General features: G+C 41.4%; 1 protein-coding gene across 3 annotated transcripts in view; it reads right to left on the bottom strand.

Annotated features, from left to right (window-relative positions):
• hhip (hedgehog interacting protein) overlaps nt 1-25,111 on the bottom strand; it is a 175,661-nt gene that overhangs the window by 141,436 nt on the left and 9,114 nt on the right. For all 3 annotated transcript variants that reach the window (XR_013497730.1, XM_078212128.1, XM_078212117.1), the window contains exons 3-4: nt 23,211-23,367; nt 11,849-12,050 (exon numbers count right to left, since the gene is read on the bottom strand). Coding sequence is in view for 2 of the 3 variants with exons in the window: in XM_078212128.1 (XP_078068254.1) it covers nt 11,849-12,050; nt 23,211-23,367 (359 nt within the window). In the remaining variant the exon portion in view is untranslated. The remainder of the gene's footprint in view (nt 1-11,848; nt 12,051-23,210; nt 23,368-25,111) is intronic.

Below are 25,111 nucleotides of genomic sequence, written 5' to 3'. Positions count from 1 at the left end.
ACAACGCATCCTAACTTCTCCTCTAAAGTCTGAAATGTTTCCTCATGCCACTGCTGAAGCGGCTCTGGCATTGCCTCTGCAGGAGTGAGATCTCAAGTAAGTAAAGCACCTATGTACTAATGGTTTCATCCCATATATGGTCTTGAGTGTCAAATTATCACTTATGGACCATGAAGAAGTGACTCAGATACAAACACGATTTAAATTTGAAGATCTCACTTTGTCTCTGCTTCTACTCTCATTTCTCCCTCCAGAATGCCCTTGTCTGCTGCCACTTTGACAATCTCCATGGCTTCTTCCTCATAAGGATTTCCAGTCATGGTACACCACTTCCTCATGTATGTTATTGCTCTCTTCTGGTGAGAGAGAAAAAGGCGCATTAAGAACATGAAAGGTAATAAGACACAGTGACACATGATGGACTGACAAATGCAAGGGCAGCATTTTAGGCCTATATGTCAGTGCTGTCTGCATAAGACCTGGTGAGATGCAAAGAATGTTCCTTCCTGTGCAAAGAACTGGTAATGAGATAAGAAAGTCATAGCTGCCAGATATAACTACAGGGTAGTCACCTTGCCAAAACCTCAAGAGGTCTTTGAATCATTTCCTGTGCTGGATCCAGGTCCTGATGATGACACATGACTGCTGACCTTCTCAGCTATCTCCAGCCAGGCCTCCTTGGTCATGTTGGCCTCCTCCTCCTGTCCGTAGGGAAAAATGATCTGATGCTGTGTTTTCACCACCTGCAACATGACGGTGTCACAGAATTGTAGTGTAGCCCCTCACATCTGACAGCCATCTTCTGATGATTTGCTTACTGAAAAAAATCTTTTCACTTCTCTCAATGCAGCCACTGTGCAGGCTGTTGACAGGCCTTTAAATGTTATCCTCAATTGTGCTGCTGACTCAACAGCCTGCGCCGCCCACCATCCTTATTTGGATGGTGATCCTGAACACCTCCTAGAAGGTCAGACGAGAAGTGTGCCTCAAGTGGAAATGAATATGATCTCTGTAAGGAAATCTAAGTAAGGAAAATGTAGCCCACAGTCTCTTCATTTGTTGGTTCCACTGAAGTCAGGATACTGTTGTCATCCACAGTCAGCCTGCTGCCTTTGGATAGCATAGGGGGGTTTTGAATTCCCATTTGATTTTCAAACTTTCTAGAACACCTCTTGTGTTGCCCTTCTTTTCCAATAATAAAGCACATGGAGACTTGTTCATTTCTGCTTTCTGGACTAAAACAACTGAGTAACTTCCTATAATATTTTTGATATATTCAGCTCTTTGCTGGATTTCTGCCAATTCTGCTACTTAATGATACCTTTCCAGTTGGTGCCATTAACATGGCATGGACTGGAAGCTTTGAGTCAAGAGCAGTTTTCCTGTTTTTCTTTATGTAGTGTTTCACAAGCCAAAAAAGAAAATGTGGATCTGTGCTTTAACATGCATTAAACTGGATTAATCTTGGGTGTTAGACAAAAATGAGTAAATGCCAATGCATACACTTACTATATCAACACACATTCACTGCCTACATTAGCTTTAATACACAAAGTAATTTTACCCTGTGGTGTTCACGGGATGTGTATCATCCTGTTTCTGGTGAATTTTGTTTGACAGCAGATAACAATTGATAGTAGGCTCCTCCAAATACATCATTTGAAAAAAGTATTGCTACGTTTTGAATTACTTCATATTGTAGAGGAGTAGCATATTTTCAGAAAGTGCTATAATTCACACAAGTGTCCATAATAACCTGATCAACAAGCTCATGCAGCTTCGAATGTCAGCAAAAAGATCAAGATTGAAATTCAACTCCACATTTACGTTTTTTTTTGCAAGAACGTATATTTTAAACATTTTTGAATAAAAGTTTGTTTAAAGAGTTTGAAAATACGAGCCAAGCAGCCATTAAAACAATGGACAGGGGAATGCCATGTGATTGCAAAGCTTTTGTGTGTTCATATTGTATGTAATTTCTACATTTGTAGTATAAACATGTATAACCTGGGGAAAGATTGGTTATGGGCTTTTGCATTGGACCTCCGGCACTCTCAGTTTGCATTTCACAGCTACCTTTAAGAGGTGTTAAGTTTTTTTTAGTCTTGGATAATTCAAATGGACACTTTCCATTTCACGCCTTCATTTCAAGTCAAGCACTCCCAGCTTACCTATAATATATACAGATGTAGGGTTCAGCACTTTGCCAATGAAATATGCCTCAGTCCAACCTCAGAAGAACTATTCCCAGTACTCCAGTGTGATTTTCTTTCCAATTCCTCATCAGCTAAGTGAGATTATTCATCAGCATCAAATTAAGGCCTCGTGTCCACTGCAGTGTGGATGCAGACTGCTCAAACCCTTAATATAAAGGACCTTTACCATGGCCATATTCCAAAGACTAGCTTGGCAGGACTGTTTAAGCATGGGTGGTAAGTTGTTTTTGTCAGGCCTTGGGGGAAGGTGCCTCTACTCCAGTCTGGGCTTGTGAAATTCGTAAGCATGTTTTTCCTGTCTCCAACCTGTAAGAGCAAGCCAAAGCCCTTTTCTCTGGGATGGTTCAGTTAGTCAGATTTCTGATCTGTCTGCACCCAATTTCCTTTATTAAAGAAGTCCTGTCCAAACTCCTTTGCTTGATACTGCACACTGGAAAAAAATATTCACTGCACTAATATTTTTAGAAAAGGATATGTTTTAGCAAGGTTAAACACCAGGGATGTGATTGCACTTGAGAGGATACAAAGGAGATTTATGAGTGTGTTGCCTGGACCGGGGATTCTTAATAATAAGATTGGGTAGGCTTAGGGTTGTTTTCTTTGGAACGGAGGAGCTGATGGGCAACCTAATTGAAGTATAACATTTTTTGAGGGATCTAGAAAGAGTGAATAGGAATACCTTTGTCCCCTTTGCTAACGAGTCCATAACCAGATGGCATAGATTTTTGGTATGAGGTAGGATGTGCAATGGGATGTAACGGACACTCCTTTTCATCCAGAGGATGGTGGGGATCTGAAACTCACTCCCATATAACCTTTGAAGTAAAGTAAAAGTCTACATAGTCCCAGATGACCATAGGCTGTGACTGGTGGTGATTTAACCAGAGGATCACCGCACCTCAGACGACAGGCAAGGTTGAGAAAGCGGGGCCTTCATGAATAATCCCAGCCGGTACAGAAAATGACCCGTGCTGTTGGTATTGCTCTGTATCACTAACCAGCTGTCCAGCCAACTGAGCTAACTAAGTGAAGATTTGCTATCTTCCACCAACTTGCTTTATGTTCACCACTCAGGCATAGGATTGATCCCTGCCTCCCAAATTCACCCAATCTTTCTGAATTACTTTTGACGTTAGATTGAGACATTTTTAAAAACTTAAATAAAGGTCCATCAATAAAATTGAACTCTACTGTTCAAAACTAATTGATATTCAAATTAGTTTAAATGACTCTTAAGTGTTCAACAAGAAAGAATTAAAGAAGCAGTCTCACCATCTTGAACCCACTTCAAAAAGATCAAAAGGGGTCAATGGGTTATGATTAAAAGTAATTTTCTATTGTTTGATTTAAAATCTATCTTGATTCTATGAGCTGCACAGAAAATTAACTTCACTGATTCCCAGAAGAGGAAAGAACAAAGAGCAACTCTCTTTCTAGTTGGAATCCACTGGCCCTTCTATAAAGAAGAAATAACTGGATTTTTAATTTATAAGCAATTTTGTGAAGATACCTTGCTGGTCGAGAAGCATCTTGTTTGATGCCTTGTCTTCCCTCGTAGGTCGCCAGAGAAGTAATTCCTTTTCTATACAATTCACAGGATAAACAGAAGCTCAAACAATGAGAATGTGTTTCTCTTACATATTGTATGTCAAGTTTGAAGACCCATTTATAGAGTCATAGAGGTTTACAGCATGGAAACAGGCCCTTCGGCTCAACTTGTCCATGCGCCCTTTTTTTTTAAAAACCCTTAAGCTAGTCCCAATTGCCTGCATTTGGCCCATATCCCCCTATCCCCATCTTACCCATGTAACCATCTAAATGCTTTTTAAAAGACAAAATTGTACCTGCCTCTACTACTACCTCTGGCAGCTTGTTCCAGACACTCACCCCCGTGTAAAAAAAATTGCCCCTCTGGACCCTTTTGTATCTCTCCCCTCTCACCTTAAACCTATGCCCTCTAGTTTTAGACTTCCCTACCTTTGGGAAAAAATATTGACTATCTAGCTGATCTCTGCTCCTCATTATTTTACAGACCTCTACAAGATCACCCCTGAGCCTTCTACGCTCCAGAGAAAAAGGTCCCAGCCTATCGGGGCGGCACGGTAGCACAGTGGTTAGCATTGCTGCTTCACAGCTCCAGGGACCTGGGTTCGATTCCCGGCTTGGGTCACTGTCTGTGTGGAGTTTGCACATTCTCCTCGTGTCTGCATGGGTTTCATCCGGGTGCTCCGGTTTCCTCCCACAGTCCAAAGATGTGTGGGTTAGGTTGATTGGCCGTGCTAAAATTGCCCCTTAATGTCTTGAGATGGGTAGGTTAGAGGGATTAGCGGGTAAATATGTAGGGATATGGGGGTAGGGCCTGGGTGGGATTGTGGTCGGCGTAGACTCGATGGGCCGAATGGCCTCTTTCTACACTGTAGGGTTTCTATGATTTCTATCCAGCCTCTCCTTGTAACTCAAACCATCAAATCCCGGTAGCATCCTAGTAAATCTTTTCTGCACTCTTTCTAGTTTAATAATATCCTTTCTATAATAGGGTGACCAGAACTGTACACAGTATTTCAAGTGTGGCCTTACCAATGTCTTGTACAACGTCAACAAGACATCCGAACCCCTGTATTCTGACCAATGAAACCAAGTATGCCGAATGCCCCCTTCACCACTCTGTCAACCTGTGACTCCACTTTCAAGGAGCTATGAACCTGTACCCCTAGATCTCTTTGTTCTATAACTCTCCTCAACGCCCTACCATTAACTGAGTAAGTCCTGCCCTGGTTCGATCGACCAAAATGCATCACCTCGCATTTATCTAAATTAAACTCCATCTGCCATTCGTCAGCCCACTGGCCCAATTGATCAAGATCCCATTGCAATTCGAGATAACCTTCATCACTGTTCACTATTGACTGTCCAGATATTGACTACCGAGCTGATCTATGCCCTTCATTATTTTATAGACCTCTATAAGATCACCCCTAAGCCTCCCTCGCTCCAGGGAAAAAAATCCCCTACTATTACCACCCTATTTTTCTTCGAGCTATCTGTAATCTCCTCACATATTTGCTCCTCAATTTCTCACTGACTATTTTGGGGCCTACAGCATAACCCTGTCAAAGTGAATTACCCCTTCTTACTTCTCAGTTCTACCCATAGACTCAGTGGCTGAACTCTCGGATATATTCCCTCTCAGTACTGCCGTGATGTTTTCCCTAATCAAAAGTGCAATTCCCCCTCCTCTCTTACCTCCTGTTCTATTTTTCCTATAGCATCTGTATCCTGGAACATTGAGCTGCCGGTCCTCTCCCTCCGTTTGCCATGTTTCAGTAATTGCTATAATATCCCAGTCCCACGTTCCCATCCATGCCCTGAGTTCATCTGCCTTGCCCGTCAGACCTCTTGCATTGAAATAAATGCAGTTTAATCTGGACTTCCCTTGCTTTCTGCTCTGCTTTTGCCTGATCTGTCTGGTACTAGGATTACTGACACTGCCTTTACTACTTAATGCGCTCTCTTTAGCTTCTGTGCTGTCCTCAACTTTCTCTTCCGTCTCCCTACTGCTTTGGGTCCCACCCCCTGCCAAACTAGTTTAAACCCACTCGAATGGCTCGAGCAAATCTCCCCACCAGGATATCAGTCCCCCTCCAGTTCAGGTGTAACCTGTCCCTTTTGAACAGGTCACCCCTTCCCCAGAAGAGATCCCAATGATACAAAAATCTAAATCCCTGCCCCATCTCTCAAGCCACGTCTTCATCTTTGGAGGAAGAATTTCTGCATTTGGAAAGGATGGATTTTAAAAGTTAGGTGGAAAATGTGAATTGGGGATGAAGAACTACTTAAAATTAATCTTGTCTTCACGGATGTCGGATATCTGTCCTTTCCCATGTTTACGTTGAGCGAAAACTTAAATTGCTGCCTTCTGTTCAGCATTGGCAAGGAGTGTGTTGTCTGGATCCCCACATTAATTGCAAACAGTTTTCTTTTCAGTAATACAGGCAGTTCCATCTATTCTGCTTTTGTGTCCTAATTTTATTTTTGGACTGCAGTCAGTGTTATAGGGCAGAATTTTTCCAAAAAATGTAAGTGTCATAATGGCATGTAAATGGGAGTCCTCCACCCCGGTCTTTTCGGCAAGCTTGGCACTGCAATCTTCTGACACACTGTCAATTATTTTGACAGTTGGGAGGTTTGCACTGGTATGAGGGGAGTGGAACCTAAATACACCGGTGAATCTGGCTTCAGAGCACTCGGGCGCCATTGTGCATGGTGCCCTGATCTGCTCGTGAACCAGGAGACCTCCTCCCACCCAAGACATTGGCTCTCCCCCCACCATCATCGGCAGTATTGTTACCCCCCACACCGACATGGGTCGCCAGCATTGGAGCATCAGGACCTTCTCAATGAATTCCCTGGCAGACCCTCCAACATGCCACCCCCCTAATCACAGCTCCCTCGGCTACTCAGCCCTGCACACCCCCCCCCTCCCCCCCCACCCCCCCCACCCCCACCATTCATAGCCTCCCCCTTGCACAGGCCCCCCCATCATTGTGGACAGCCCCTTTGTGTACAGCCCCCGTCATTGTGCATAACCCCCTCCATCAGGGCTCCACCCCCACATAAATCCCACCCCCTTGGCACTGCACCTGGCACACTTAGTGTCCAACCAGGCACTGCCAGGTTGCCAGATGGGCACTGCCTGGCCATTAATTCAAATATAATTCTCGGTAAATGGGATTAGATTAGACTGTAAATAGATGTGTTTTCAAAGAGTTCCATATCAGCATTGATTCAGCATAGTGTTTCTGTACACAATAACTCTCTGGCATTTTGTATATTTGATTTAGAACAATGACTAGTATTCACATATTATGGCTTGAATTTGGTGCATCGTTAAACTTCTAATCATACACGAAAGAAGTTCCAAACATACTGGCCGGAATTCTCCAATTTCACACACCCGTTACTGCTGCATTCATTGCATCTCCATTCACTGCAACAAGACTGGAGAATCCCAGTTGTGGGCGAGATTGTATAACTCCGGCCACTAATTTGTTAATAAAAAGTAATCATTACCTGCAAGAAAAAGGCCGGGATTTTCTGGACTCGCAGGATGGGTTTTCTGGTAGTGGAGGCAGCTTCCCGTTAGCTACCAGTGAGATTTTTCACTTGGGCACTGCCAGAATGCCAAGGACAGAGACAAGGGGGTGGGACCTGAGTGAGGGTGAGGGCTATGAGGGGGTACCTGAGTGGAGGCAATGATGGGAAGGGCGGGCATGTCAGGGGTCAAAATGGGTGGGCATGTCAGTGATCTTACGTTTGTACACTCTGTTCCTTCTTACCACACAGATTATTAATTCTCCTTCTGCCACTTCGCTCTGCCACTTCGCTCTCTTGTCTTGCCTTCTCTATCGCATCTTTCCTCATCTGATCCCTCGCTCCAACTATTCAGTTTAGAGCCCGATCTCCCGCTCTGGTTATGTGTCTTGCCAGGACACTGGTTCCAGCATGGTTCAGGCAAAGACTGTTCCAATGGTACAGCTTCTTTCCCCAGTACTGGTGTCAATGCCCCATGAATCAAAACTAATTTCTGCCACCAATCTTTGATGTGGAGATGCCGGCGTTGGACTGGGGTAAACACAGTAAGAAGTTTAACAACACCAGGTTAAAGTCCAACAGGTTTATTTGGTAGCAAAAGCCACACAAGCTTTCGGAGCTGCAAGCCCCTTCTTCAGGTGAGTGGGAGACAATACACATCTTTTTAGCCTGTCTTGATGCTCTCTCCACTCATGCTGTTTTGTTTCTTAAAGACTTGATTAGTTATAAGTATTCGCATTCCAACCATTATTCATGTAAATTGAGTTTGTGTCTTTATATGCTCTGTTTGTGAACAGAATTCCCACTCACCTGAAGAAGGGGCTTGCAGCTCCGAAAGCTTGTGTGGCTTTTGCTACCAAATAAACCTGTTGGACTTTAGCCTGGTGTTGTTAAACTTCTTACCAATCTTTGAACCACTCATTTAACTCACTAATCTTATTTATCCTACTTCAATTCTCTTGCGGGTCAGATAATACAAAGATCTTACCTTTAAGATCCTGCTTTTTAATTTAGCCTTAACTGTTCATTCTCTCTAAGCAGAACATCTTTCTAAGTCCTACCTCTCCATGGGGAGATGGTGTGTAATGGTAACATCACTGAATTAGTAATCCAGCAACGCAGGCTATGTTCTGGGCCATAGAAGCTGGTGGAATTTAATTTCAATTAATTTCATTTGGAATTGAAAGCTAGTCTCAATAGTGGTGACCATGAAACTTTTAATGATTGTTCCTAGCAATCTGCTGTCCTTACCTGGTCTGGCTTACATGACTCCAGATCAACGTGGTTGACTCCTACCTGAAAAAATGGCTGCACAAGCCACTCATGTTTAAGGTCAATTTGGGATGGGCAACAAATGCTGGCCTTGCCAGTGATGCTCACATTGTGACAGAATGAAGAAAAAATACTGATGTCATTGGTACCTACGGTAACCATGACTACTGGATCCTCCTTCTCCCACTGCAAATGCCTTTCCAGCCCAGAGCAGATGTCCCAAGTCCTAATAACACAGCCTTCTGGAGCCTCACTTTTGACTGCAGACAGCAGTGTTTATTTCCCTGACAAAACTGTTCTTTACTACTGCGACATTCCTATTAACTCCCCCCACTTGAATGGCTTCCTGTACCACAATGCCATGGTTAGTTTGATCATCTAATCTGCAGCTCCTGCCTTCATCCCTACTAATTTTGATAATTTTCGTCAACTGGAATGGCTGAGGCTTCCCCACTTCTATCTTTTCATCCCCATACCTGCCTCACTTGCAATCATACCCTCCTGTCACTGACCACTGACTAAATCAGATGACCCTATCCCAAGGAGTGTGATCATTTCCCGGAACAAAGTATTCAGGTAACCTTCCCCCTCCCTGACCTGTAGCAATGTCTGCAGCTCAGCCTCCAGCTTAATGACTCTGAGCCGAAGTTCCTCCAGCTGTAGGCACTTACTGTAAGACATGCTTGAATTGGATCAAACAGGTGTTCACGAGTTCCTACATTCTGCAGCCATCACACACCACCTGCCCTGCCATTTTTATAGTGTCTAATTAATGATTTCACTGATTAAATTTCAATTAATGTCTCTCGTCCTGCCTGTGCTTATATTCTTATTTCAATAAATGTTCTCCTTGCCCTGATTAAAATTCCCCAGTTAAGATAAATAGGAAATGCTCACCAGCCAATCGAATAAACTTTATGACTCTTTGTAAACTTAACTAATAAGAAAACCTTGTAATTATTAAAATTAACTAAGTTTTGAAAGATGAATAAGAAAAACACTCCCAAACAATCAACAAGCTGTTTTCCTGTGATGTTATATTTGATTTTTCTCAGAATGTGGCCAGTCCATTCTGGAGCCATGGACTGGACTGGATTGGATTGGATTGGAAAGCTCTTCTAGTTGCTGCTACCACTAGCTTCTTCTCAATAGCTAATGGGATAATGAATCATGAAGATATCTCACCCCACCAGGAGATTAACTCCAATCATGCACTAAAACAAATATACTAAGACACAGATTCAGTTCCCCTGATGTTAATTTCCAAATAATGTTTCATTGTTGGTACTAATTATTTCCCCATAGCCAGGTGATAAAACTTGATGTAAATTATCATGTGAGCCTCTCAGAAGCTGATATAAGTGATGTTGGTTGCTAGGCTGTCTTTAAGTTGCAGGACTTCAGTGGGTAGAGAGAGACTAGAACAAGAACAAAATTAGGAAGAAAGAGTAATTTCAGAGCCTCAAAATAAGTGGTGAAACATTTAAGTTGTTGAGGGCCCAAATCTCAACAAAGCACATCGACGGCCGTTGTGCACTTGTGATCATTGACAATGAAAATCAGTGTGCCATTTTATTAAGAGAGTTCTGATGAAGGATTATCTAGACTCGTAACACTGGGTCTATTCTCTCCCCACAGATGCTGTCAGACCTGTTGAGATTTTCCAGCATTTTCTGTTTGTGCTTCAGATTCCAGCATCTGCAGTATTTTGTTTCTGAGTTAAAAATCACACAAACTCAAAAATTGCATTACTAGCTGCAAAATTCTCGTGACTGCACAGACTGAGAATCGCTGATGAAAAACTATTTGCCTTCGCTCAGATTTTCTACAGATAACAGTCAAGGGACATTGCTGTATTAATTATAAGGGACACTTTATTCACACAAGTTGCACACAAGAATTCAATTGAACACTGTGTAGTTGCAACTCGTGTGTGCATTAAAACAAGGGATGAGTGAGTTGATACTGGTGAAACATATTGCTTTCATTCCTATGTCTGGAAGTTAGTAGATAAGTAGAAGAATACGAGTTTGGCGATGTTATAATTGAGTAGACATGCTCAAATTGTAATTGGGCAACTATACTCATATGTTATACATTATGTAATTCTAATTATTAACTGTGAATGGATATAGATAATCTTTAAACAAATGTATCTTTTCGATTGGTATATGTTAATTGCTTGTAGTTGAGTCTGAAGGTATAATTACGACAGCATTTCTTTGTTTGGGAAGTCTGTGAGCTCTAATGGCTGTCAGGCTTCCTTGCTAAATAAAAGATCTTGAACTGAAACTCTGGGTGGAATTTTATGAAAAAAAATTGAAGTGCCAAACAAGCGGGAAAACGGAAAGAATCGCGCTGGTTTTTTGGGTGATCTGCGAGTCTTCCCTCACCTCCCCCTTGACCCCATCCCCCCACTCAGGTCCCACCCTCCGACCGCCCCCTTTGCAGAGTTAACCCAAACCCTCAAATGGCATCCGGTCCCACTGGCGAGGCCATCACGTCTGGTCTTCGCTGATGGAGACCAGCTGTGATTCTCGCCAGTGAAGACCTCAACTGGCGAGCAGGTAAGGACAAGTGAGCCTGGACAATAGCATCTGGGACTCACTAATGACATCTAAATTGACAATATTGAAATCAGCTTCACACCCAATGCCAGTATGTTCGGGAGAGGCAAGAAACTGGGCATGAACCTGATTTTTCACCCCTCACCCTATCTTACTGGCTCGCTGCACTGTCCTGAGTGTCTCCTAGTCTGTTACCAGCAGTGAGGTACACTGTAGTTAAATAGTTGTGAAACTCCCCACTATTGTGGGGAGCATCATTGTTAATTTTAACCTTGTCCTAACCTTTTACCTATGCAGAGCATTCGTAAAAGGAATTGTTCAAAATCTTCATTTCCTCTCCCTACCATAAGAATGCAAACACCAATTGCAGTTTCTGAACCACTGCTTCAAAGAAGAAAGTTGGACCTTCTTGTCTGAATGACTCAGATATTCACCGGTTAAACTCATTGTGCATCGGGGACCCTTGACCATTCCAGTTTTTTAATGTATCTCAGCACCTAAAAGGAGAGAAACTTCACAAAGTTTGGCCAAATCTGGCAAAGATGTATTGAGTTATTAAAGTGATAAGCTACTGTTCACAGGCATGGGCAAGGCAACAAGGCTTGACATTTTTCTAATGGGAACTATTTTTTACTTTGGTATCTAGCTTGTAATAATTAATAAATTATCATGATGAACAGAGATTTTAGAAAAAATGCCAACCTTTATTCCACTCTGGACTTGCTTGTGGATGTCTAGAAATGATTCCTTCAGTAATTCTCCATCAGCAGTGTAAATCTTCACAAAACCTTCCTTTTCCAAGATAAAGAGTCTCTGTGATCCATCCCCACAATGCACTAATCCAATGGGCTGTTTGAGTCCACTGATCATTTCATGAAGGCAGTAACAATTTTTTTTATGTTTTCTAAACAAATAATAAAATATTCCATTATCCCTGATGATCACTGAATTTATTTAATCTAGAAAACAATACAATTATTGTGGTTACATTACAAAACATGAGAATACTGTAAGAGAAACAATATATTGTATCAAGTATTCAGCAAATTTTCAAAGTTCAATAATAAACTGTGAAATATTTAATTTGAATATTTTTATATGCATTCTCAATGTGTGTGATTATTTCTATTCTATTTACACATTATATAAAAGTTGTATTCAGCTATCATATGAACCTAGTCTGTTTGGACAGAAGCCTCCCATCTCGATGAGTTATAAGGTTCCTAAATGGAATAAGTTCAGCTGGTTTCAACCCTTGAAATTCCTAATGCAACTCAATCAACCAAACTACCCAGAATTTAATTGCTAGTTAGCACTAATGCCATATTACAAAATAGTTTCTATAGTGAAATTATGCCCAATTGTGGCATAAATTCAGTGTCAAGTCCATTGTACAAAATGTGTCAGCTACGCTGAGCAAATCTCCTGGTAGAAGTACTACAAGCAGCAGCAGAACAGTAGTTGAAGAAGATGGTTAAACATAAAGTGAAAGGGAAATCTTATTAAAATGAATTAAAATATCTGTACAGCAATGCACATAGAGTTTGCAATAAAACTGAGCTGGAGGCAATCATGCTTTGGGAGGAAGCAGATATGATAATGATTACTGAGACATGGCTACAGAAAAATCAGAACTGGAAATTGAATATTGCAGCAGAAAGCATATTTCAAAAAAGTGAAAGTGAAGTAGCTTTGCTTATTCAGCATAATATAATGGCAGTAGTAAAAAGGGATGCAGCTATCAGCATGAAAAAATGGAACCCATAAGAAAAAATTCTAAAGATAATAAAGGATCAATACACTAATGGTTGTGGTCTACAGGCTACCTGTAGAGGGAGGTGGACGAAGCAATACGCAGACAAATTAGGGAATTGAATTAAAAACAGAATAATAATGATGGGGGATTTGAACTACCCTGATACTCATTGGACAAAAGAAGTAGGTTTGGGGATACGGCAATAGAGTTCCTATAATGTGTACAGGACTCCTTTCCAATCTAATGTGTAAAAAGCCAAAAAGGTGTAGTGCCAGAGAACTTGTGAATTGCAAATGCAATTTCTATATTTATGAATGGGATGGAAAATGGTCAGGGAAATGCAGCTTAACATCGGAGGTAGCAAAAACAATGGAATCCTTACTAAAGCAGAGAATAGAAGAACATCGAGAAATGTGAAATATAATAATAAATAGTCAGCATGGATTTCAAAAGGGAAAATCCTGCTTGACTAAACTTATTGAACTATTTCAGGAGGTAGCAAACAGAATGCACTGGTATAGATGCAATTTATTTGGATTTTGGAAAAGATTTGGATAAGGTATCCCATAACAGACTAATGAGTAAGGTCAGAGAATGCATAGTCAGGATGCATAGCTAATTTGTTCTAAGACAGAAAGCAGAGAGTCCTTTATCCTTTAATGGAATATTGTTGGCAAGGGCAGAATTTATTGTCCACTCCTAAATGACCTTGAACTGGGTGTTTGTATGCCATTTCAGAAGACAATTCAGAATCAACTACATTGCTGCTGGTCTTGCTGGGCATATGCAAGCCATACTGGGAGGGATGATGGATTTCCTCCCCTGAAGGACATTAGTGAACCAAATGAACCAATTGCCATAGTGGGATTTGAACCAATATCCCCGAAACATTAGCGTAGGTCTCTGGATTACCAGTCCAGTGACATAACCAGATAACGGTCATGTTCCACAAGGATCAGAGCGGGGACCATTGCTGTTCACAATTTACATTAATGATTTGAACTTTGGAATCAAAATTACAATTTCTAAATTATCAGATAGAATCATAGAGGTTTACAGCATGGAAACAGGCCCTTCAGCCCAACTTGTCCATGCTGCCCTTTTTTATTAAACGACTAAGCTAGTCCCAATTGCCTGTGTTTGGCCCATATCCCTCGATAGTCATCTTATTAATGTAACTGTCTAAACACTTTTTAAAAGACAAAATTGTACCCGCCTCAACAACTACCCTCTGTCTTCTGTCATCAAGCCAATTTTGTATTTATTTGGCTACTTCACCCTGGATCCCATGAGATTTAATCTTATGCAACAACATGCCATGTAGTACCTTGTCAAAGGCCTTGCTAAAAATCCATGTAGACAACATCAACGGCACTGCCCCCACCTACCTTTTTGGTTATCCCTTCAAAAAACTCAATCAAATTTGTGAGATATGATTTTCCACTCACAAAGCCATGTTGACTGTCCCTAATCACTCCTTGGCTCTCTAAATGCCTGTAGATCCTGTCTCTCAGAATACCTTCTAACAACTTACCCACTACAGATGTGAGACTCACCGGCCTGTAGTTTCCAGGCTTTTCCCTGCAGCCCTTCTTAAACAAAGGCACAACATTTGCCACCGTGCAATCTTCAGGCACCTCACCTGTGGCTGTCGATGATTCAAATATCTCTGCTAGGGGACACTAGCTTCCCACAATGTCCTGGGATACACTTCATCAGGTCCTATCTACCTTGATGCACTTTAAGACTGACAGCATCTCCTTCTCTGTAATATGTACACTCCTCAAGACATCAATATTTATTTCCCCAAGTTCCCCAACATCCATGCCTTTCTCAATAGTAAATATTGATGAGAAATATTCGTTTAGGATCTCACCCATCTCTAGCGGATCCGCACATAGATGACCTTGATTCTTAAGAGGCCCTACCCTCTCCCTTGTTACTCTTTTGGCCTTTATGTATTTGTGGAAGCTCTTGAATTCGCCTTTGCCTTATCTGCCAAAACAATCTTGTGTCCCCCTTTTGCCCTCCTGATTTCTCTCTTAACTCTACTTCTGCACCCTCTATACTCTTCAAGAGATTCACTTGATCCCAGCTGCCTATACATGTCATGTGCCTCCTTCTTCTTCTTGACCAGGGCCTCAATATTCCGAGTCATCCAGGGTTCCCTACTTCTACCAGCCTTGCCCTTCACTCTAAGAGGAATGTGCTTACCTGAATCCTGGTTAACACACTTTTGAAAGCTTCCCACTTACCAAACGTCCCTTTGCCTGCCAACAGACTCCCCCAATTAACTTTTGAAAGTTCCTGCCTGATACCATCAAAATTGGCTAAAATTTAGAATTTTGGGCCAGACCTATCATTCTTCATAGCTATCTTAAAACTAATAGAATTATGGTCACTGGTCCCAAAGTGATCCCTCACTAACACTTCTGTCACCTGCCCTTCCTTATTTCCCAAGAGGAGGTCAAGTTTTGCCCCCTCTCTAGTCGGACCATCCATATACTGAATGAGAAATTCCTTCTGAATACATTCAACAAATTTCTCTCCATCCAAGCCTCTAATGCTATGGCTGTCTCAGTCAATGTTGGGAAAGTTAAAATCCCCTACTGTTACCACCCTAGTTTTCTTGAAGCTATCTGTAATCTCCTTACATATTTGCTCCTCAATTTCCCGCTGACTGTTTGGGGGCTTATTGTACAATCCTTTCAAAGTGATTTCCCCCTTCTTATGTCTCAGTTCTACCCATATAGACTCAGTGGGCGAACCCTTGGCTATATCCCCTCTCAGTACCACTGTGATGTTTTCCCGAATCAAAAATGCAACTCTCCCTCCTCTCTTACCTCCTGTTCTATCTTTCCTATAACATATTGATGACACCAAATCGGGGTCAATATTGAGGAGGACTTCAATAAATTACAAGAGGGAAATTATAAACTTGCAGAATGGGAAAAATGAGGGTCAATGCAACCAAATCTGAAATCCTTTATGTTCATATAATCCCTACAGTGCAGAAGGAGGCCATTCGGCCCATCAGGTCTACACTGACTCTCCAACAGAACAGAGCATTCCTGTAACTCCACGCATTTACCCTGCTAATCCGTGACACTAAGGGGCAATTTAGCGTGGTCAATCCACCTAACCTGCACATCTTTGGAGTGTGGGAGGAAACCAGAGCATTCAGAAGAAACTGATGCACACACATGGAGAATGTGTAAACTCCACACATTTCATCAGGAAGAATAGTGATGCTACCTATTACTTGGAAGCCCAAACCTAAGAGGGGTAGAGAAGAAATGGATCTCGGACTAAAATTACACCAGATAAGCCTAGAAAATCCACTTCCCATTTTCATGGGGGCAGTGGCAGGAATGGGGACAGAGCACATTTTACATATATGTGATTCACTGTGGCAGTTGGTCATTTAAATCATCAGCTGCCTCCACTCAAGTCGCATTTTGGTAGGCTGGGAGTGTAGAATTCAAAGTGTGCAGATTAGACCTAGTAAGAACAGGTCTGAACTTTGTGCATTTCTTTGGATAGCCATGGTACCAATTTTTTGATGTGCAATTACCTTACTGGAATTTGCTTTAAACTTGTCTTCACTGACACAGAATTGGTACAAACTCAATATCAACTGTCTTGCCTTAGGCCAAGGGAATAGGAGGTTGGTACTGGTGTACTCACAGGACAATGTTTTGGCACCTACTTACTCATGTACACAGGTGCCTGGAGGACTATGCTGGAGAAGGGCACATTGCACTTTAGAAGATGGGAAGAGCACCCTTGCACAAAGACATCACAGAAGTCAATCAATGTGAGCATCTGGAGACCAGAGGGAATGCAGTAGATTCAGAAGATGAGCCTGTGGCAGGTAAACAATGAAGGACAAGGAGAGACAGAATAGGGACTGGTTGGAATTGTTGTCGGGACAGACTCGATGGGCCAAATGGCCTCATTCTGCACTGTAGGGATTCTATGAGAACAAGCGGGCACTACCATGGGAAGAGTGTACAGACCTAGGACAGCATACCACAATATCACAAGAACCACAATATCACTCGCCAAAGGCGAGTGAGGTTAAGCTGTGAAATGGTGACAGGCATATGTCAATGGTCCAGAAACAACTCAAACCCCATTCTCTGCCAGTGGCTGCGAAGGTCATTGTTGTTCTCAAGTTTTATGCCTCAGTCTTTGCTGGGATCATCAGGATACCTGTCTGGTATATCCATTAAGGCAGTAACTAATGCTCTGTTTGCTTGTGTGGGGGATCACATTAATTTCCCTATTGATTTGGCATTTCAGATGCAGAGAAGTACAGCCTTTACCCAATTATCAAGCTTCCTTCAGGGGCAAGGTGTCATTAATTGCACCCATGTTGCCATAATGGTCTCAACTCAGCATGCGGACACCTTCATCAACCAAAAGTTCTCTAACTCACTCAATATCCTAGTGGTTTGTGATCACATCAAGATTTTCCTTCATGTGTGTGCAAGACAGCTGCACAAATCCTTCATACTACAGAATTCTCAATTCCACCAGACAGAGGCAGAGCAGAGCCATCACAGCAGTCATGTAGTCACCAGGAGTACCACTGAGCAGGCCATTGGCTTTAAAAATGTGCTTCAAGTGCTTCAATTGCTCAGGTGGAACTCTGAAATATGCCCCAGCAAGGATCTCAAGAATTGTAGTGGTGTGCTGCATGCTGTACAACATTGCACAGCAAAGGAGTCTACAAATCGATAACAATGACAAGACCATGGGCAGAACTACAACCTCTGAGGAGGAGGAAGATGAGGAAATGGAAACCTTTCTCCATTCTGACAGTTTAGAACTGGATGAGGAGGAAAAGGCCATCAATGGTACAGCAGCTGGGAACAATGGACATGTAGGCAAGGCTGACTCTGTGCAGAAAGGGACCATTGCCACACTCATTCTTGTGAAAAAGAGATTCTCATAAGGTTCTCCAATCTCACAATTGCCATCAGCCAATCCTTAGTGAGCAAATTTCATCAAAAAGATTGCATTGACTGTGTGGGGGCCAATGATTTCTGGGTGGGAGGGGGGGGGGGGTGCTATTCTGATCAGGTGGTGAGGCAGGGGTGCAGTGTGTGAATTGTGGCTGTAATCAGGGAGCGGCAAGGTGGGAGTGAATTCCTGCTCCAATCGGTTCTTTGTGGCAGAAGATGATAAGATCTGGAGAGAAAACCGATTTTCTCGTCGGAACCAACACTCTGCCACTTCTTGGCAAGATTCTCTCTGTTGAGTCATCCTCACCACTTGTCTTCCCACCTACTTGTGTCATGCGCAAACTTGGCAATAGTACATTCACTTCCTTCATCCAAGTCATTGATATATATTGTAAATAACTATGCCTGTGGCATTCCACTAGTTACAGGTTGCCATCCTTAAAATGGCCCTCTTATCCCAACTCTCTATTTTCTATCAGTTAGTCAATCCTCTATCCATGCTAATATATTATCTCAACACCATGGTTTTTTAATCTTATTATGTAGCCTTTTGTGCAGTACCTTTACGATCACTTTTTGGAAATCCAAGTATATTACATTTACTGGTTCCCTTTTATCTATTCTGCTTGTTACCATCTCAAATAATTCTAATAGATTTGTCAGGCATAATTTCCTTTGCATGAAGCCTTGCTGATTCTGCTTGATTTTATTATGTATTTCTAAATATTCTGCTATTATATCATTTATAATGGACATTTTCCCAATAACGGAAATTAAGCTAACTGGCCAAAGTTTTCGTCTTCCTCCTTTTTTGAATAAGGATGTTACATTGGTAGCTTTCTAATCCCCTGGGACTTTTCCAGAATTTAAGGATTTTTGGTGCATCCACTATCTCTGTAGCTACTTCCTCTAATATATTAGGATGCAATCTATCAGGCCCAGGGGACTTATCAGCCCTTAGCCCCATTAGTTTCCCTAGTACTTTTTCTCAAGTGATGGTTATTGTATTTATTTCCTCCCCATCTTTTACCCCTTGATTATTTAGTATTTTTGGAATGCTATTAATGTCTTTGTTTAACCCTGAGCTATTTCCTGGTTTCAGATTATTATTTCCCCCTGTTTCGTTCTGTAAGGGGCCTATGTTCACTTTGGCCTCTCTTTTCCTTTTTATATATTTAAAGAAGCTCTTATTGTCTGTTTTTACATTACTTGCTAATTAACCCTCATAGTTTATCTTCTTGATCTTAATTCAATTCAAATTGCTGCAACCTTCGCCATCATAACCATGGATCTCATTATGTAGCAAACACACATGGCAGTACATTCTTCACAACTCAACCCCCTCACATGAACACCAGTTTCTGTAAATAAGGTGCCAAAGCCACCACCTTGTCCTTAATTAAACCATACCCAAAATTCTGAGTGTGACACAATTTCAAACTTTAAACCATCTACATGCTGATTGGATTGTATATTCCAGCAAACATGCAGATAAAGCATATTTCACACGCTGAGTCCATAATTATGCAACATCGGCTCCTTGAAAGAAGATGCACCATATAAACTGACCAATGGCCAGCACATGCAACATTCCAGGCTTCCATAAAACTCTATTTCCCTCAAAAAGCACATCCTCCACCACTTGGAAGGAAAAGGCTGCCAAAGTAGTGGGGACAGCAGACGATCAATATTCCCTGCAGCATACATTGTGGCTCTCAAGCTGGGATGTCTATACCTATATGTAACACTGCTGTGAGGGTGTACGCAAGGTATCCAGTATTCATGCTGAGATGGACCTGCGGTCCATATTCTGTTCATAAAGTCTTGTCACTGAGCCTCCCTTAAAATCAAGCTTGGATGAACATTGAAAGTTACAAGAAGCATCTTAGTGCATAACTTTTCAACATTGGAATTGCATGTGATTTTGCAGAGAATGAAAAAACTATCCAAAGCATCACAAATCAGCTGCCAACTTTGATCTGCTGACAACAGGTTGAGATGGACCTCAGCATGCCAACGTCATTATTACTGGTAATTTTTCCATTTATCTTGGAGCAGAGAGGCAGTTATGAGATTTTATAGAGTGAGTGTGAGAGGGAGCAATGAAACAGCAGTGGGAGTGCAAACTGTGTGTGAAAGAGAGCAGTGAGACAGCAGAGAGAGGTTAAACAGTGACAGAGAGGGCGCAGTGAGACAGCAGTTGGAGTGTAAACAATAAGCATGAGAGGGACAGTGAGGCTGCAGTGGGAGTGCAAGCAGTGAGCGTGAATAGGAGCAGTGAGACTGCAGGAAGAAGTTAAACAGTGAGTGTGAAAGGGATCAGTGAGACAGCAGTGAGAGTGCAGACAGTGAGTGTGAGAGGAGCAGAGAGACAGCAGGGAGTGGTTAAGCAGTGAGTGCAAGAGGAAGCAGTGAGACAGCAGCAAGCTGTGAACAGCGAGTGAGAGAGGGAGCAGTGAGACAGCAGGGAGAGATTAAACAGCGAGTGTGAGAGGGAGCAGTGATTTAGAGTGAGTGTGAGAGGCAGCGAGTTTAATTTTGAAGTCTTTAGGTGAATATATTGATTGAGGATGGAAGTTGGACTTAGCCGGTATGTAGATGGTGAGCATTCTTCTAAATAACAGCATCGAATTTGGAACTTGAAAGTTAAAAATATTTGAAATCTAACTTATTAAAAAAAACATATAAGTTTGTAGTGGAGGTGATGTGCTGCAGCTGTATCATTTTGTGGCCAGTGTAATCCCCAGTGAACATATCGACGGTAAATATCTGCAGCTTCAGGAACTCCAAGTTGATGAGCTGGAGTTTGAGATTAGGACATTGAGTTTGTCAAAAAAATGGGCCAGTTACCTGGACACTATTTTATTCTTGAAGGTAGTCATATACCTTAGTCTAGGTTCTCAGATTCGTTCCGGGCACATGGGTCCAGGTAGAGCAGGATCGGAGAAGCAAACTGACAACAGCACAGTGGTGCAGAGAATCTTTCAAGTGCTGCAGTGGGTGGGGGGTGCGGGTGGTGTGCTGGAGCAAATAGGAATATAGTTGTAGCAGGGCACAGTATAGTTTGGAGCAACTGAGAGTGAATCCCAAAGGCTATGTGGCCTGCCCAGTACCAGGGTTCAGAGCATTTACTTGGGGTTAGAGAGGAACTTGCAGTGGGAGGGCAATGATCCAGTTGTCATGGTTCATGTGGGTCCCAACAATATAAATAGGATCAGGAAAGAGGTTCTGCTTCGGGATTATAAACAGCTAAGTGATAAAATAAAGAGCAGGACATCAAGGGTAATGATATCTGGATTACTACCTGAGCCACAAGCAAAATGGAATAGCATAAAGAAGAATGTGTGGTTTAAGCATTGGTATAGGAAAAATGGGTTTTGAGTCATGGGGCACTGGCAGTAGTGCTGGGGAAAGAGGGATCTGTTCAGTAACTAAATAACAGGGGTGGGGAGGGATCATTTGATGGGAGATTTGGTAAGTTAAAGAGAAAGGGCAAGGCAGCAGAACAGGGTAGCGATATGGTTAATGATAACCAAAGTGTGACAGGAAGAGATCATACAAACAAAAGAAAGTACCAGCAGATAAGGTCAAAGTATGGAAGAATCGCAAAAATACAGCATTATTTCTCTGTAACTGAATTCACATGGCATTCGTTACAAAAACAGATGAATTGATAGCATACGTAGCAACAAATAAGTATGATCTGATGGTCATTACAGAGGTGTGGTTGCATGATGAACAAATCTGAGACCCGAATATTCAAGGATATTTGACATTTCAGAAGGACAGAAAGCTAGAAAAATGTGCCAGAGTATAGTTCCTTGGGGGAGAGGAACATGCCCAGGCAATGCCAACCTGTACCAACCTGGCATTGCCAGCCCATGCTATGGGGCAGTGCCAGGAGCAGACCCCTGGGGAGACCAATTTTGGGGGGGGTCCCATTATAATGTGGTGGGAGGGGGAGAGCACTGAGGCCTTTGATGGGTGGGACTTGGCAGTGATGGGATAGTGGGCAGTGAGGGGGAGTGGGGAACCTGGCATTGGGACGGGAGCTGGCCATTGAGGAAGGAAGTGCTGGTGATACTGCCGTGGCGTTTGTGGGGGAGAGCCCCCAATAATTGTGTGGTGGGGCAGGGAAAGCCCCTGAAACCTTTGTGGTGGAGGGGGGGGGGGGGGGGGGGTGCTTGGGGGAGTTTCACCTCAGTGCTGATTGGGGTGCCCCTTAAAGATGGCCCCAATCTCTGTGGAGCTGGCCTTGCCAGCTCTATTGGGCCCCACTCTGCCAGATTGATACCGTAAACCACACCCCCAATTTTCATTTGGTCAGGGTGACTCAAGATCTGGTGTGAAAACTTGACAGTGCATCTGGAGTGATACAGACTGGTTTTTAGTTAGCGTCTGACACTCTGACAAATTATGGGAAAATTACGGTAGTGGGTAATGAAACATGATTAATTAATAGTAAAGGAGCATCCAGGCAACATTGGTCATAACGTGATAGGATTTCACATTCAGTTTGAGGGTAAAAAATATTGGTCTAAGAATGGTGTCTCAAGCTTAAAGAAAGGCAATTACAAAGGTAAAAAGAAAAGGTTGGTTAAAGTGAACTTGGAAAATAGATTAAATAGCAGGACAACTGAGAAGCAGTGGCAAACATTTGATAAAACACACAATACTGTGAAGATGATTGTATGTCCAAAGAGTGTACAAATTTTAAAAATCAGCAAAGAATGACTAAAAAAATCATGAGGGATGAGAAATTGAGAAAGCCAGTTAGAAATACATAAACAGACAATAAACGTTTCTACACATATAAAAAGGAAAAGAGTAACTAAAGTGAGTGTTGGTCCTTCAAAGTGTGAGACTAGGGAATTAATGGGAAACAAGGGAATCGTGGAAGCAATGAACAAATATTTTACATCAATCTTTACAGTAGAAGACATCAGAAGTATCTAAAAATCAAGAGGGGAAAGGGTAGGAGGAATTTAAAACAATCACTAGAGAAGAACTAAGAAAACTAATGGGACTAAAACTCAACAGGTTTTGTTGAATATTTTGCACTGTTTCTTTAAATATTTTCCATTGTTAAAGTAGTCAAATATTAGTTTATTCAGCTCTCCTAGTATTTTTTTTAATCAACAGTAAACAAGGTACTCGATTGGAAAGGAATTCACTATTTTGCTTCAAACTTCATCAATGTTTTAAATTTTGTCAAAAATTATATGACAAGCAAACCGTTTGGTAGCACAACAGTACAGCGTAAACTGACATGTCAGGTCAGTGTCATGACTATAACTATTGAGGTTTTCTAAATCAAATAGCAGTTATCTTATTGAACCTGTTGATCTGTTCCATTTTGTGATATTCATCCATCTGGTTTAAATAGTTAGAAGCTGGTCCTTGCACTTGTTTTCTGGGAGAATCTGGAAAACACATTCCATTGTTCTTTGCTGAATAAAGGTTGCAGAACTCATCAGAAGTAGTCTGGAATAGTCCTGGAAAGCAGATGTTAAATAAATTGTTGGTGTTCACACTATTAAATGCTTGCATGTGCAACAAGAAAGCTGGAATCAAAGCTGCCGGTTTAAAGAATCAAAAAAGAACCAGTGTATTGCTTTGTTTTGAAAATTATACTTTCAGTGATGAACAACTACTTATAGCTTCACAAGTTATTTTGTTTTACAAACCAAACTAAAACCTGTGTATTTTAAACATTTAAACAGAATCTTCATCTTTTTCACTGTGACAATACATGACCTCTAATATACTATGGCCTTTCAGGTGTTATTTCATTTGGTGGCGGTATGCATAGTTTCTTTAAACATAAAAGTAATTGTTCCCAGATTATTTTGTCAGTAAACTGCCAACAAACACCCATAGCCCTAGGAAGATCTCACAAAGACCCAGGAAACTCTAGTTTAATAGAGAACTAAATATGAAACAGTAACATGGTCACGGGCATGTCAGTTTTACAAAATATTTCTGATGACACTGCACTCCTTCGCATAGCTATTTTATGACAAATGCATAAAATTCATCATCCATTTTGATTTTGAGGGTTATGTTGAGAAAATAGACACTAATTTTAATGTTTTGTGTTACAAAACCGTGGTACATCATAGACAATAGAAGAAGTGATACCAGACTTTCGTCTGAAGAGAAGTATCTCATAATTTATAAGCAATCAAGTTATGAGTTTCAAAGGTCTTTAAAATGATTTAAACAACACTTACTTTTTGCTCTATTTATCTAGTCTTTTTCTTGATTTAAAATTTATTTCTCAGGATGTATATTACTTTACAACTTAAGCGTAAGGTAGGTAAACCACTGTAGGGGCTCTTTCAATGCCTCTATCTCATATCTTGTGGCTTTATTGTGTGTTCATTCATGCTGTGAACAGTTGTACACTGTACAAAGAATCACAGACACAATCTCTCTTCCTGCTTTGCATGAACAGCACAGGGGAGTCATCTGAAAGCTTGTCATTCTTAATCTAGACAGTTTTATGATCTGAACAAAGATGGATTGAAAGTCAAAAAGGTACATTTCCATTTTGATACCTTAGCAAAAAAGTGTATGCCGGTATAAAACAGTGTTCCACACTTTATTGTGATGCCTACATTATCTTGAAAAGCAACAGGAGAAATGTAACAAAGTCTGATATCAGTTGTAAAGGCATGGAAGAAACTGCTACGGTGTACATATTGATGCTAATGAATCTCAGATTGGAAACACTAATTTGTACTTCCTTTCTTAGATTTCAATTCTCTCCCTCTCTGCTGTTCAAAACACCATCCTCTAGTACACTGGATAGGACACACTATTCCTGAGTGCAGGAAGTTAACACTAATACAAATGGATTTGCCCTCCACCAATTACCCCTCCATGCCCGTACAGCCTATGTGAATGACATTTATCTCATGAAGAATTGCCATTTATAACTCTTTGTGTGGGGAATAACAATAGAGAAACAATATCCTATCACTTTGTGGCAATGCTGAGTTAATACACCAGACCAGTCACAATTGTTGCATCTTACTTACATATTACAAATCTGAAGATGCAGAATTCATTAATTGGCTTTATATTATAAACACCATTTGACTGTGGTGTGTAAATGTATGACAAACTGCAATTATTCTCAGTGATTTCAACATTATCACAATGATAAAACAAATCTAGAAAAACCCAAATGAATATGCAAAACTTCAAGTGTGCTTACATATATGTTGATATCAA

Source organism: Mustelus asterias, chromosome 1 (genome assembly GCF_964213995.1).
Source record: "Mustelus asterias chromosome 1, sMusAst1.hap1.1, whole genome shotgun sequence".
Classification (NCBI taxonomy): Eukaryota; Metazoa; Chordata; class Chondrichthyes; order Carcharhiniformes; family Triakidae; genus Mustelus; species Mustelus asterias.
The sequence above is the reverse complement of the archived record's forward strand: the minus strand, read 5'-3'. Positions and strand labels throughout refer to the sequence as shown.